Below are 14,236 nucleotides of genomic sequence, written 5' to 3' on the forward strand. Positions count from 1 at the left end.
CTATTTCTCATAGATTTTAGAATTGTTGAATCCAACTAAAGCAAAGCAAAGCATTAGCTTTCTATTTCTAAATTGAATTTTTTTTTATGATTATTTATTTAGTTTTTTTAATAAAAGGATTCCTATAATCAACAATTTGGCTCTCATAAAGCAGAAATAAAAAAGAAAAGTTCAATGAGATAAGGATAATTCGAGGATATATATGCATAGAGAGGAGTCACGTTACTCGGAAGACGCAAGTCAAGTTGTTTTTATCAAGAGCACCAAATCTCACTTAAATGATGAGGTATGTCCTTTTAACTGTTTTTAGCACTCTTGTCAATTTCATTTGTAGAAGTCATATCTTAATTAATTAGTATCATGAAAAACTATAAGAGGGGAGGTGTTAAATTTTTATTTATTTATTAATTTTTAAGTTTGCTTACTATAGAAGTAAATTCAATGTCATGGCCTAGGGAGTGTGCATGTGGGGCTCTCATGGCTTTGGCATCATGCACACAAGCTTGTCATGGCCTTGACATCGTACCCAAATGGGATTGTCATGGCCTTGGTAGCACGCTCACATGAGGCTGCTATGACCTAGACATCATGCATGAAGGACTGCCATGTTCTTGACTACATGCCCAAAAGAGGTTATTTGGTCTTACCAGCATGCCCATAGGCATGCCAGTATGCACGCCGCATCGCCTCACCCCGCCCCTCAACCAATGCCATTTTTCCCAAATTGTGTTTCTAAATTCATATTAAGGTTTTAAAGCATTAGTATTGATGGTGCTAAAAAGTTATATTACTATTTTTAACATTTTTAGCACCACCAAATACAAATTTATGGTTACATTAGTAGAGCCAAAGTCAAATAATTTAGCTCCACAACTACAGTGCACAACCAAAAGTGGTTGTATATTGTAGCTCATAGGTAAAAAAAAGGTATTATTAAATTGTGCTTACATTACTTTATATTAAATATATTGTTTTATTCATATGTTTACACTGCTTTGTAGTGAATATATTATTTTATTGTGTTTTTTATATTATTTTATTATGTTGATAGCTAAAATAAAACTATTGATATTTAGTGTTTTGTAAAGTGAGAAAGTAAAATAGATAAAATAGTTTTTTGTAGAACCATATTGTTAAATTTATGACTCTACCAATGTAGATGCTCTTAGGAAGAGTTTCCAATAATCGGTTCAGTATTTTGAGCTTTTTTTTTATTATTATTTAATTTTTATGATTATTTTATTTTTAGGCTTCCAAAAATCATTTTAAAAAAAGCCGACACCCTACAAGGCAAATGCCTTCAATCCGGTGTTTTTTTATTTTACCATAAAATTTTTAAAAAATGATTTATTAATAAATGTTCATATGACATTAGTTAACTGTTTCCTAAAATAAAACAGTACCTTTTTTTTTTTTTTTTTTGCTGAATAAAATAAACCAGTACTTATTAGTGTTGGAAGTGAATTAAGAATGTATGGGGATTGACATATCAGTTTGTGAGTCTGTGTCTTATTGTAAATTTGTAATTATTTGGCACTTTGTCATTGGACCAGCTAGTTAAATTGCAGGGAATGTATAGTCACCAATTGCAGGTGATATGTTTCCGAAATTTTCTAAACACTCTTAATAGAAACATCATGAAACTAGGCCACGCGTTCTCATCCTTGGAGGTATGTGTTATACACACGAGACCCCTTAAATTTGTGGACAAGGAAACAACAAAATATTTATTTCTCGCGAGAAAACACAAAACACAGAAAACAAAGACAACCACCTTTAATTTGTGTGGATCTCTTCAGTCACGTCTGTCTGAGCCACACCACATCCATGGCTTCTCTCTTAGCTAACGGTACTATTTCTGGCTTTTCTCCAAAACCCACCTACGATTCACATAAACTCCCAAAAGGGTTTCACCCAAAACCCCAAGTTCCAAAATTCCCGAACCTCAAAACCCCAACTTCAAGGCTCTTCAAGGTCCGAGCAGATGTCGGGTATTCGGGTCAAGGTACAAGTTCTAATCTTTCTTCTTCTGCACCAGGTAAGTCTTCGATTTCAACAACAACTACAACTACACCTAGTGCTAGTGAGAAAATCCAGGAAATTCTTCGAAACATAGAGTACGATAAGAAATTTGGTTTTAATATAGATATTGATTCGTATTCGATCCCTAAGGGGCTTTCAAAGGAAACAGTTAGATTGATTTCTTCGCTTAAAGAAGAACCTGATTGGATGCTTGAGTTTAGATTGAATGCTTATGAGAAATTCTTGAAGATGAAAGAGCCCAAGTGGTCTGATAACCAATACCCACTTATTGATTTTCAAGATATTTGTTATTACTCTGCACCCAAGAAGAAACCTGCTTTGAATAGCCTCGAAGAGGCTGACCCGGAACTCATTAGGTACTTTGATAAACTGGGTGTTCCTTTGAATGAGCAGAATCGATTGGCTAATGTTGCTGTTGATGCCGTCCTTGATAGTGTGTCGATTGCCACGACACATAGGAAGACATTAGAGAAGGCCGGTGTGATATTTTGTTCGATATCAGAGGCTATTAGGGAGTACCCGGACTTGGTTAGGAAGTATTTGGGGAGGGTGGTGCCTAGTGAGGATAATTACTATGCAGCGTTGAATTCGGCTGTGTTTAGTGATGGTTCGTTTTGTTATATTCCAAAGGACACCAAGTGTCCAATGCAGATTTCGACTTATTTTCGGATTAATGCATTGGAAACGGGGCAGTTTGAGAGGACGTTAATAGTTGCGGATGACAGGAGTTTTGTGGAGTATTTGGAAGGGTGTACTGCGCCTTCATATGATAGAAACCAGCTTCATGCTGCTGTGGTGGAGTTGTATTGTGCTGAGGATGCACAGATTAAGTACTCCACAGTGCAGAATTGGTATGCTGGGGATGAGGAAGGGAATGGAGGGGTTTATAATTTTGTTACAAAGCGAGGCCTTTGTGCTGGGGATCGCTCAAAAATATCCTGGACCCAAGTGGAAACAGGGTCTGCCATCACTTGGAAGTATCCGAGTGTTGTTTTGGAGGGTGATGATACTGTGGGTGAGTTCTATTCAGTAGCTTTGACGAATAATTATCAGCAGGCAGACACGGGTACAAAGATGATACACAAAGGGAAGAACACTAGGAGTAGGATTATTTCTAAAGGTATATCGGCTGGACATTCAAGGAACTGCTATAGGGGTCTTGTTCAGGTTCAGTCAAAAGCGGAGAATGCTCGAAACTCCTCTCAATGTGATTCCATGCTTATTGGTGACACTGCAGCTGCCAATACATATCCATACATCCAGGTAATTTCTTTAGGTTGTTTGTATTAATATTTCTGTTTTTAGTATTTTTGATTGATTACTCATGCTGATTATTTTGGTTTTTTAATTTGTTCGAAGAGCTTTATATGGAGTATTCTGTATTCAGATCCCACTTCCCTCCCAGCCCAATGGGGTTACTGGATGTCATACTTAAATTTATTTTTATCACTGTGTGGTCCTACTGAAATCTACCCTTTGATATGTTCACTATATACAATTATAAATGCTCCCCTGCTCCCCCCCCCCCCCCCTCCCTTCTCCCAGTTTATACAGGTTGCCACACCCTTTGATGTTCTCTCAAAAATTTTAATTTCCTTTATTAATTTTCCATTTTTTAAAAAGAAAGTCCCACGCACCATTTATATCATGCTAGTTGGCCAATTGGGCATAGTTGAAGACAAGATGCCTATATTGTTTTGGAATCTACCTAGAGGTGTGATTTAAGTTAACATTAGTTTCAAAGGTGGCTGTCTTGCAAAGTACACAAAAATCAGTGCGGGCATACATTTAATGTATAGGTTACCTGACTGTCCAAGCTATCCGGATAGTCAACGAGTCAATGAGGTTTCTGGGAAAGATTAGAGATATTATTGTATGCATAAACTGCTTCAATTATAGAAGTGTTTCTGTACATAAAAAGAAGTTTTCTGGGACAATAAATGACTAGCAACTACAAGCCATTTAGGAAAAAAATGACTTCACCTAAGCATTTAAGAGATTTCATTACATCTGGACAGGATTTTTGTATCTTGTATTGTACTTTAGTTCATTGTTTCATTTCATGTCTGACTGTTTGAGTAAGTGGAGGCAATTAAGACTCTGGCATTCTTAATGATTGGAATGTTGGAGTTGCCCCATTTCTCCTCTCTTTTTATAATTACTTCAAGTTTATGCAAGGGATATGGACTGAGGATTATCTCCATGTCCTCATGGTCATAGGGCAGAGACAGATGAGAGAGTGTACTCTGTTTATGACATTATCTGAAAGCAACAACAATTTGTAATTTCAATTTACCAAAACAGCATTAAATAGTCTGCAATTTAGGGTTACTGAGCTATTAATCTTTACAGATGTGTATAATTGCTTCTTTTTTATTCTTCTCATTTTCATCTTCTTCCTCTTTTTCATTTATATTTCTTGTAGTCCTGTATAAACCTTTCCATTTGGTCATGGAAGGTTTGAAGTTTCTGAGGTCGTTTACTAACCCGATGTATCTAGTCCTTATGGGTCGGTTTGGTAGGGAGAATGAAAAATTGGGGGATAGAGAACTGGAAGAATAGGAAATTTATGAGTTTTGGTTCATAAACCTGAATGCTTGTTGAAAGTGCATATGAATTTGGACTTTTTTTTTTTCTCCTTAAGAAAGATGTCATCCAAGTTGAAGTTATTGTAAAATATTGAAGAAATTAAATCTGGGACTAAATAGATCCTAGAGTCAATTATCAGTTGTGCAATTGGAATTTTTTCCGTTTGACTGATTTGACAATTTTTTCTAGGTGTCTCATCTTTACTATCTGCTCATAAATATTTGATGTATGCTACCCATGTACACCCCCGGTGTACCTCAATTTCTTTATTTATCAATTTTTTTTTTTTTTTTGATGTATCAGGTTGTGTTATTGCAGATTCAGTGATAAACAATTAGAGTTTCTTTTTTAATAAGTAGCATATTATGATATTCGGGAAGTAAAATGAAGTAGAATTTATGATTGTTTTCATAAGTAGCATTGGATTGATTTTTGTATGGAACACAATTTTTCCAATGGTGAGATCAGGAAATTTGATATATCCAGGAAAGATTTTTGTGGGTGGTGAAATTCATTAGAGAAATTGCTATAGAGATGTTGATCCATCACATGGGGATAGGGTGGTTACTTTATCTACATGTCAAATAAACCAATTAAGAGAGTTGGAGGTTACTTTGATTTTGAGGTTAGTTTTTAATATGATACATGAGAACGAGTAAAGTTTAGCACTGATTCAGTGCTTCCTTTTATATAATGCTAGTATAGAAACTAAATTTGGAGTATCTCCAAACTCTAATTATCATTTACATCAATTCTCAGTTGCTTGTCTTGTTTCCTTCTCCCACAAATGACTACTAATGTCTACTGAGTTTCATACCTACTTCATGTGTATAAACTTACCATTTTTATTCATATTTGCTGCACTTCAAGAAGGTACTGACATATTCAAAATAAAAAGGGTAAAGTACTATTTTGGTCCCTAAACTTTATCAAAAGTTTGTTTTTCATCCTTTAAGTTTATTTTTTGTCTTGAAACTATTGCAAAATTCATCTTTCGTCCTTAAACTATTGAAAAATGTTTTATTTATGTCCTTAAATTTTACCAAAAGTTTGTTTTTCATCCCTAAACTATTAAAAAAGTTCTTTTTTCATCCCTATTTTTGTCTTTAAACTATTAAAAAAACTCTTTACAAAGTTTAGAGATGAAAAAAGAACTTTTTAAAATTTAGGGACAAAAAGCAAACTTTTGGTAAAGTTTAGGGACCAAATTAGTTTTTACCCAAAAAAAAAAAAAAGGAAGGGACTGACATACTGTTTCTGATCTGATGGAATAATATTTTGAGATGGAAATTGATACATTTTTTGCAACTTATTCTGGTATTATGTCCTTCTGAGATGTTGCTGTTTTTTGTATCAGAGGAGTTGTCCTCTGTATTTACTGACCTTTTAATTGGGGTACACTTTAAAATAGATGGAGTTGTTACAAAATCATAAGTTTTAGGTGGAGAGTGAAATCATGGGTTCAAGACCCATCCTCTGTGCTTATGAATTTGAAAAAATAGTAATCTTAAAAAAGAGCTGAACTATTTATCTATTTGCAAAATTGCAATATCATATGGTAAAGCTTCTTATAATCTGTTTTTCAGACATGACACAAAGAAGGCATCATTACCGTCATCCTAGAGAGTAGAGCAGAAAATAAATGAATAAATAAACAATTGAGCTTGTTTTTGGTAGGAATCACGTCACTTCCATTGGTCCACTCTAAATGTTACTGCCATAACTTTAATGTATATGATGATTGCTGCTCTTCTTTTACACAACTGAATCTGAAGACCAGGGTGAGGAGAGAGAGGTGTTTGGGGGGGGGGGGGTGTCGGTGGGGTTGTGTTGTTTAGTTAGAGAGTTTGCTTCAAGATAGCTAGAAAACTCATTGTCTGTGATGTGAATTACCTTGGTAAATCATTAATGAAAGATAAATGTTTTGCATTATCTTGTTGAAGTTCTTACACCTTATCTTGTTGAAACTGCTCATCCTTATGTGTGGCTTATACTCTAAGATGTTTTGACAGGTGAAGAACCCCACTGCTCAAATTGAACATGAAGCCAGTACCTCCAAAATTGGTGAAGATCAACTATTTTACTTTCAGCAGAGGGGAATTGAGTATGAGAAAGCCATGGCTGCCATGATTTCTGGGTTTTGCAGGGATGTTTTCAATGAGCTTCCTGATGAGTTTGGTTCTGAAGTGAATCAACTAATGAGTTTGAAGCTTGAGGGATCTGTTGGTTAGGTACCAAGTAGGTCTGTGTCGAAAAGCTTGTGTTTGTTGGAGGAAATTTAGGTCTTTTTGGTCGTGAGGTTTAAGAATGTAAAGTCTCGTATCATATCGACCAACTATTGATACTACACGATTGGAGGAACGTCACTACCGTTACTGTGTACATAATGTTGCTTGTTATAAGTTAAATTGCTTGTTGTATAATAAAATCTTTTGTTTTATATTAAGTTGCAAGTCCTTATAATCGTTTTTATGGATAATTAATACTTGAATTCATTTTTTCCTTTTGAAGGAAATGAAAAAGGATAATGTGATATTGTGCTTTGAGATTTCAAATTTTTTTGCTACATGAGGGTTATGACTGTGATAATTGTTGCGTCCTTAGCAGGTCAACATAGCTCAATTGAACTTTCAAACCAGACAGTGAAACTTCCATGGGATTTTGGTGAATTGATGTTGGAATATTTGGTGAATTGATGTTAGAAACATAACGATAATTAAGCGGCTTTAGAGTTCTAATCGATCCCTTGATAGTTACTATGACTTTTGAGTGGAGTTGTAGTATGTTTTTGTGTTAGAATCACTTTTTCTCTCTCTTGTGTGTTTGTGTGTGCTTGTTTCTATAAAAAAAAAAAAAAAAAAAAAAAAAAAAGGGTAGTTGTCCAACATTGCATAAGAGAGTGTGTTGTGTGCAACATAACTTGTCTTATCTTCTCTTAAAAGTTACCATGGCTTTTAAGTGGAGTTGAATTTCTTTCCGTCTCTCTTGTGTGTGTGTTTGCTTCTAAAAATAAAAAGAGTTACAATCGATAAAATTATCTAACTAATAAAACCTAAGAAATTTCAAAATACTTAACCTTTTTTTTTCTTTTTCTTTTTTCCCACATGATTAACTATGTTCTAGTCAAGACGTTTAGTTACAAATAAAGAGAAAAAGGCTTAATTATTAAATTTGTTAGAAAAATAAAATCAATTATACAATTATACTTGAACAAGCTGCTGAATTTGGCAATGATAGTTATGACGATCAAATATGCAAATATTCAATAGCTTTATTTTACTTTAATTACCAATCTAAACAATCAAAAACTCAATTAATCATACTCCAACAATTAAGAGCTCAAGCTCGATTGTTATTATGGTAAATGCTAAAATGATTGAGATTCAAGTGATAGGTCAATGGTAATAATATTTTTTATGGTATCACATGTTGGTGGTTTGAATTCCACCTCTCCTCCCCACTATCTACCTATTTCTCAAAAAAAAAAAAAAAACCCTCCAATTATCTTTCTCTCTCACAGTCTACTTATTCCACACAAAAAATAAAAATCCCTCCAATTATTTTTCTTTTTGAGTGATGAAATTATTTAGTGCATCATGTGTACTGTGGGGTCATGGATTTTGGGATTTGGCCGAGAGCATGTGGTTTTGGCCGAGAAGCATGGGTGGTCCGAGTCCGAGGAGTACTATCTCCTCGGATAAAGTCAAACGCAAATCTAGTATAAATCCTAATGATCAAGGATGACCTTCCAAGAAGTTCTAATGATAGCAACGAGTATCATGAACGTACAAGAGGGATAAAGACTCAAAAATATCTAAGGGAAAACTGCTACCACCGCATTAATGAGGAAGTGGCCTCTGAACAGTATTATGGCAGCCTTACAGCCACCCCAGAAGACTTTTAGAGGGGGCTGATGGGACAACCATCAATTGTCCACATGTAGTCCACGTGTAGGGTAAGGATGAAGAGAGAGAGGTAATATAAATAAGGGTAGAAATCCCAGAGAAGGATAGAGGAAAAAAGGAGAAGAGAAAGCACTATAGCAATCTCAACAATTCCTGTAACCATGGTCATCCAATATACGCTAGAACAGAACTCCTCGGACTATGCCAAGAACCAACTTTCTCGCACAAACCGGGTTCAATTCTTGTTGGCTCATCATCCAAAACCATATTAACTGTTATCCAAACACTAAAACCTAACTTTTTGACCCACTCTTTACAAATTTATTGTACTGAGTTCACTGGGCCAAGATCTCTTACATTTTGGGCTTGGTCTGAAAATTGTGTCCCCACATGTACTATACCCTCTTCCCATATGAATGTGAGTCCTATTTGAGTTCCATATACGAGATCAGTTCTTATTTGTGAAAGGTGTGATAAATGTGTATAAAATAATTTCTATTATGAAAACTATATTGAGTTGAGTGATGAGTGATGAAAATTGAGTGAAGAGTGATGAAAAAAAAAAAAAAAACCAAACAAGCCCTAAATCATAGTAGAATGACTCATAATATCTTTTTCTTAGGTCTACAAAAGGTCCATTAAGTTTTTGGATTACACAATCAATTCTTGTTAGAAGTAGGATGTGATTTTAAGTATCTTATTTGGTAACAACTAGGATGGGAAGGAGAAAGTTTTGATGGAGTTGAAAGCTTTATTAGTTAACACCCATGTAACTCCATAAAATGGAAGAAGCCTTTTTTTTTTTTTTTGGGGCAAAAACACGAAATTATATCTCATCATCCAAAAAAAAAAAAATCTCTCTCTCTCTCACACACACACACACGGAGAAAATAGTAAAATAGACATAACTTTCTAACTATATAATTAGTTGTTACGGTTTGCAAACTATATATTTTACTAGCATCTCGAGTTTAAGAGGCTCGATTTTGGGCTAAAAATCGAGTTTTTGAAGGTCAATTTTTATGGTATAATTCTGTCTGATATGGCATATTTTCCACGTGGCGTCTAGTTGGAAATCGAGACTTAGAAACTTGATTTATATCTTATATCTGTCCCTATTTCCTTCTTATTTTTTCCATTTTCTACGTTTCACTCCGGTCTTTCTTCCTCACTACTCTCAATCTGCTTCTTTCTTCCTCCTCCTCCTACACGCCCAGCCGCCACCGACCCACGCGGACCCAGGCCGGCGAGTCCAAGGCGCGCGACCCAGGCCGGCGCGCCCAGGTCGCACGTCCCAGGCCGGCGCGCCTCAGGTCGCGCGACCCAGGCCGGCGCGCCCAGGTCGCGCGTCCCAGGCCGACGCGCCCCAGGTCGAGCGACCCCGGCCGGCGAGACCCAGGCAGCCGTGGATCTGGGGCAATGGTTTTTTTTTTTTTTTTTTTTTGCGTGCTGGGTTCTGTTCAATCTTGATCTTCACATGGTGGTGGATGAATTTTGATGGTTGTTGTGGATTTTGATGGCTGTGGATTTCAGATGGCAAAAGACTTAGATTTTTTTTATTTTGGGTTTGTAAATCGAGTTTTAGAGACTCGATTTTCAGGTGGTTTCCACTGTTAAAAATCAACCCTCAAAAACTCGATTTTTGGCCCAAAATCGAGCCTCTAAGACTCGAGATGCTAGAAAAAAAAAACAATTTTCAAACCGTAACAACTAATTATATAGTTAGAAAGTTATGCCTATTTTACTATTTTCTCCCACACACACTAGCATGCCATAATTGCCATTGCCACCAAGAACGTCTTTTCAGAAAAAAGGAAATGAGCCTTGGAAAAGAGGGTCCAGCCCTCTACTCATGAGTCGTGACAATAGAACTTACTGGCCCAGACTATTTGGGCCGGGTGACCCGCCCAAAAGTGATTTCGACAAAACAAATGGTCTCTCTTTGATCATTTGGTCTGTGGCTCACTTTTTCAGTCCTGCTTCTGCAAGATTGCATAGTACTTTTTTTCCGGGAGAAAATTTACAATCTTTGGAAACATTCAGTAGTGGTAAGTTGCATAATTTAATAGTTTCTTTCTTTTTGAATTTGATTGAATCGCCTCTGTCACATTTGATGCAAATCTCAGTTACAAAGTTGTAATTTTTGCTTGTTCTAGTGGTGATAGCGAGTGTACTCTTGTGAATCATTGATGGGTTTTTTCAAAAATGTTTACTGCTTTTACTAACATATTAGTTTCTGTGAGTTATTCATGGTTTTACTTTTTGGCTCATATGGGTGTCAGAAATGATTGGTTTATTTTTCATATTTAGTTTGATGCGCCTGCTTTTGGAAAAATGGTTGGGGAGAACAAAGGGTTTTTTTATATTCATAATGTGAGTTTTTCAAACATTGGGGGTTATAGATTGTTAGAACATTTTGTTATTGAGTGTTGTGTTTTAGTGTGATATAAAAGTAGTATATGTTCCTTGTTTGTGGCAACATTGTTTGCTCCAATATGCATTGGTTTCTGTTTTGGATTTTCAAATTATTTATGAAATATTACTTTGCAACTGATTGTTGTTGACAGAATCATGGTATTAGTGGTGTTTCTGTTTTCTTTGGTTGTAAGAGTTTGAATGGTCTTTATGCTGTGGATGGAAAGGTAAGAATAATCACCAGGGATTGGTAGGTTGTTGCTGTCATTGGTAAAAACATGAATCTTTGCACTTGCAAGGCCGTTTATCTTTGTTGTTCTATGGTGGTTCTCATTTACAACACTAACCTTAATTATGCATCTTCAATTGAACCAAATAGGTTTGCACTTATTTATGCTGGTCCCTTCCTTTCTGGCCATGGTGTAATGAAACTTTTATTGCTAAAATTAGTCTGGTCTTTGTAGGGTCCCTTGTCCTGCCTGTGAACTAAGTGAATGGTTTAATTCAGGTTTGGTCAGAAGCAAACCGCTGTACTTGATGGAATATATATTATATAGATTTTTTTTTTTTGAAATTCGTGAATATTAAGTGATTTTGTATTGGGGGTAGGCTGATTTGTGACTTTTATTCTATGGAAGGCACACCATGATGCAGGATTAACTTGTGGTACTGTTGATTTTTTTGAGTATTACCTTGTCCGTGAGACACATCAACTGGAACAGATTGGGAAAATCGATACCTCTATAAACTGTAATGTCAATAGGTCAAATTTCATCATAAGAATGAGGAATTTGATTCTTATCATAAATGCTGGTGTTATTATATATAATTTGTACAAATTCATTGTTATTACTTGTCATAGGAAATCATACATTGTCTTTTTGCATCTAATCTATATAGTCCTCATGAGCCATACATCTTTAGTTTGATGCTTAATATTATCATTTCACCCTTTGAAGTGTATGGCTAATAAATAATGACAATCAGGAGTATCAATGGAGAATGTTGCAATAGTGAAGGGAGACAAACTCATATTAAGGGGTTTGAAGTTCCATGGATATCATGGGGTGAAGCCAGAAGAAAGGAAGCTGGGTCAGAAGTTCTTGGTGGATGTTGATGCCTGGTTGGACCTTCAGCCAGCTGGTAAATCTGATTGCTTGTCAGATACTGTTAGTTATACTGATATTTACCGGTAAGCTAAAATTTATAATACCTTGAAATGTGATATGTCATATGCATTCTCACAATTTGAATGTTTGCTTTGATGGGCAAAAGTTCATCTTAATTTTCATGGATTCTTAAACCATCTTCTTAATGATTCCCAGTAAATGTGAAAGTTTATGGCATAACGTGAGGCCGTATATGATTAATAGGCATCTAATAATGCAAACCTACATAATGTAGGCATTTTAATACCAATGATAATAATTGTGCTTTTTGATGAATCTTTTCATTCTGAGAGCTATCCGTATGTTATGTATGCTCCTTTTATTGTTTTTATTATTTTCCTGAATGTTCTGTTTGATACATGATCAAATTTGATGGTTTGAATTGGTGAAATGAAATGCAGAATAGTTAAAGAAGTTGTGGAAGGGCCTGCACACAATCTTCTAGAGTCAGTGGCTCAACTCATTGCATCTACCACTTTCACAAAGCACCCCCAAATATCTGCTGTTCGTGTGGTAGTCGGAAAGCCTCATGTTGCAGTTCCTGGTTCTGTTGATTACTTGGGCGTTGAGATTCTCAGATACAGAAGTGTAGATGCATCAAACTGAACTTATTATTTGTACTTTTTTTTCTTTTTTCACCCAGCTGAACAGCTATGTTCTTTAAGCAAATACATTGGTTGCTATACATCCATAATGGTTCTTTGACTGATCTGTATTTCACCAATTTAAACAATCAAGATACGAAGAAATTAGTGTTTCCCATCCTTCCCTTTCCTCCCGAAAATTGCAAAGAGTCATAGTCTCATCTTCCTTGTTGACACTGCCATAAATGCTTGTTTATAGAATACAATGGCTTGGTTTTGTGTTTCAGACTTGGTAGAGGGTTTACATGTTCATAATTTTTCCCATGAAATATTGGGGCAAGGAGCCCGAGTAGAAAGAGGTGTTGTAGTTGTGCATTACAAGGTGGTGAGAGTTCTGCAGAATCATGATGTCATATGATGCTCAAGCTTCGGGTTTTCTCTTCTGAAACTGGTCAATGGAAGATGTATAAAGTGCACTGTGGTTATCCCTATTGTTTATGCACTTGTGGTTTGTTGTGGTGCGTGATTTTTGTGGGAAAAAACCCTTGAAGATTCATGAGGGTATGTGTTTATCTGAGGATGGGGCGACATGGACTGGGACAATGAGTTTGAAGGACTTGTTACTTGTTAGTTGTTACATAGGTTGAATGGTGCAAGTGTAGGGCGTTTGTGATATTGTAAGAATCTCCACCTTGGAAAAATCCTAGTTTGAAGGTGTGGGAACTGAAAGACTCTGATATAAGTGATGTGGATTCGAAACAAGTGTAACTGGAGTGATCTCTGATGACATTCGTTCGGCACGAAATTTGTCATGCAACTGGCATTTCATGCTAATAGCATTCCACCCATTTGATTTGGATATAATTTGTTTGACTAATGAGAAGTAATTAAATCCTGCAACGTTTGTATTGGGAGGCTGGACTCCGGAGTACTTGTGTGTGACCATGTCGTTTGTGCTTCCACCATGGCCAACACTTGCTCGCGAACGCACTTGAGAGGCAGTTGAAAGTGCATGAGTTTATCTCTTCAATCACTCAGTTCTCTCTCATTTTTATTTATTTATTTGTCTTTTGACAAGCGCAATACTCTCTAATTTTTAACTAAATATGAGATAAATTGCATTTTAAAAAATTCTATGGTCTTAAAATTCCCATGTAAACGGTGAACCACATAATGACTATTTGATTTTGAGTAGCTTGCACTTGGTGTGGACTTTCGGCTACCCATTGTTGTTGTTGTTGTTGGTTTTTTTTTTTTTTTGGCCTTCTGTTTTCCCAGTGTGTTTAGTACCAGTACACTCTATTTGTCATGATCACCTTTTAATTGTACGAACTATTAATTTGATATGCAAACACATATGCATACTGATGACACTGCTATTATGGAGAGTTATCAATATCATTCACTTGAAAGGAACCATACAATAATTTTGATTGCCTGAGAGATATAAATTGGAAGTAAAAAGAGATGCATGTGGCAAAGGAACTTAATTACATTCATGTGTTTTGAGGCAGTTGGCCAAGACAACCAA

The 14,236-nt window shown here is 35.8% G+C and overlaps 2 protein-coding genes across 3 annotated transcripts; both read left to right on the forward strand.

Moving 5' to 3' along the window:
• The first annotated feature begins 1,719 nt into the window (after nucleotides 1-1,719).
• On the forward strand, nucleotides 1,720-7,187 carry LOC142617967 (iron-sulfur cluster assembly SufBD family protein ABCI8, chloroplastic). The gene is made up of 2 exons (XM_075790945.1): nucleotides 1,720-3,306; nucleotides 6,645-7,187. The coding sequence occupies exons 1-2, from the start codon at nucleotides 1,828-1,830 to the stop codon at nucleotides 6,861-6,863; spliced, it is 1,698 nt and encodes a 565-aa protein (XP_075647060.1). The 5' UTR covers nucleotides 1,720-1,827; the 3' UTR covers nucleotides 6,864-7,187.
• A 3,187-nt stretch (nucleotides 7,188-10,374) lies between these two features.
• On the forward strand, nucleotides 10,375-12,885 carry LOC142644681 (dihydroneopterin aldolase 2-like). 2 transcript variants are annotated; one of them, XM_075819260.1, is made up of 3 exons: nucleotides 10,375-10,585; nucleotides 11,940-12,144; nucleotides 12,523-12,885. In XM_075819260.1, the coding sequence occupies exons 1-3, from the start codon at nucleotides 10,390-10,392 to the stop codon at nucleotides 12,725-12,727; spliced, it is 606 nt and encodes a 201-aa protein (XP_075675375.1). In that variant the 5' UTR covers nucleotides 10,375-10,389; the 3' UTR covers nucleotides 12,728-12,885. The 2 variants fall into 2 exon arrangements, with proteins under 2 accessions (XP_075675375.1, XP_075675381.1); XM_075819266.1 differs by lacking the exon at nucleotides 10,375-10,585 and adding an exon at nucleotides 11,591-11,702.
• The last annotated feature ends 1,351 nt before the right edge of the window (nucleotides 12,886-14,236 follow it).

Source organism: Castanea sativa, chromosome 1, assembly GCF_040712315.1.
Source record: "Castanea sativa cultivar Marrone di Chiusa Pesio chromosome 1, ASM4071231v1".
NCBI lineage: Eukaryota > Viridiplantae > Streptophyta > Magnoliopsida > Fagales > Fagaceae > Castanea > Castanea sativa.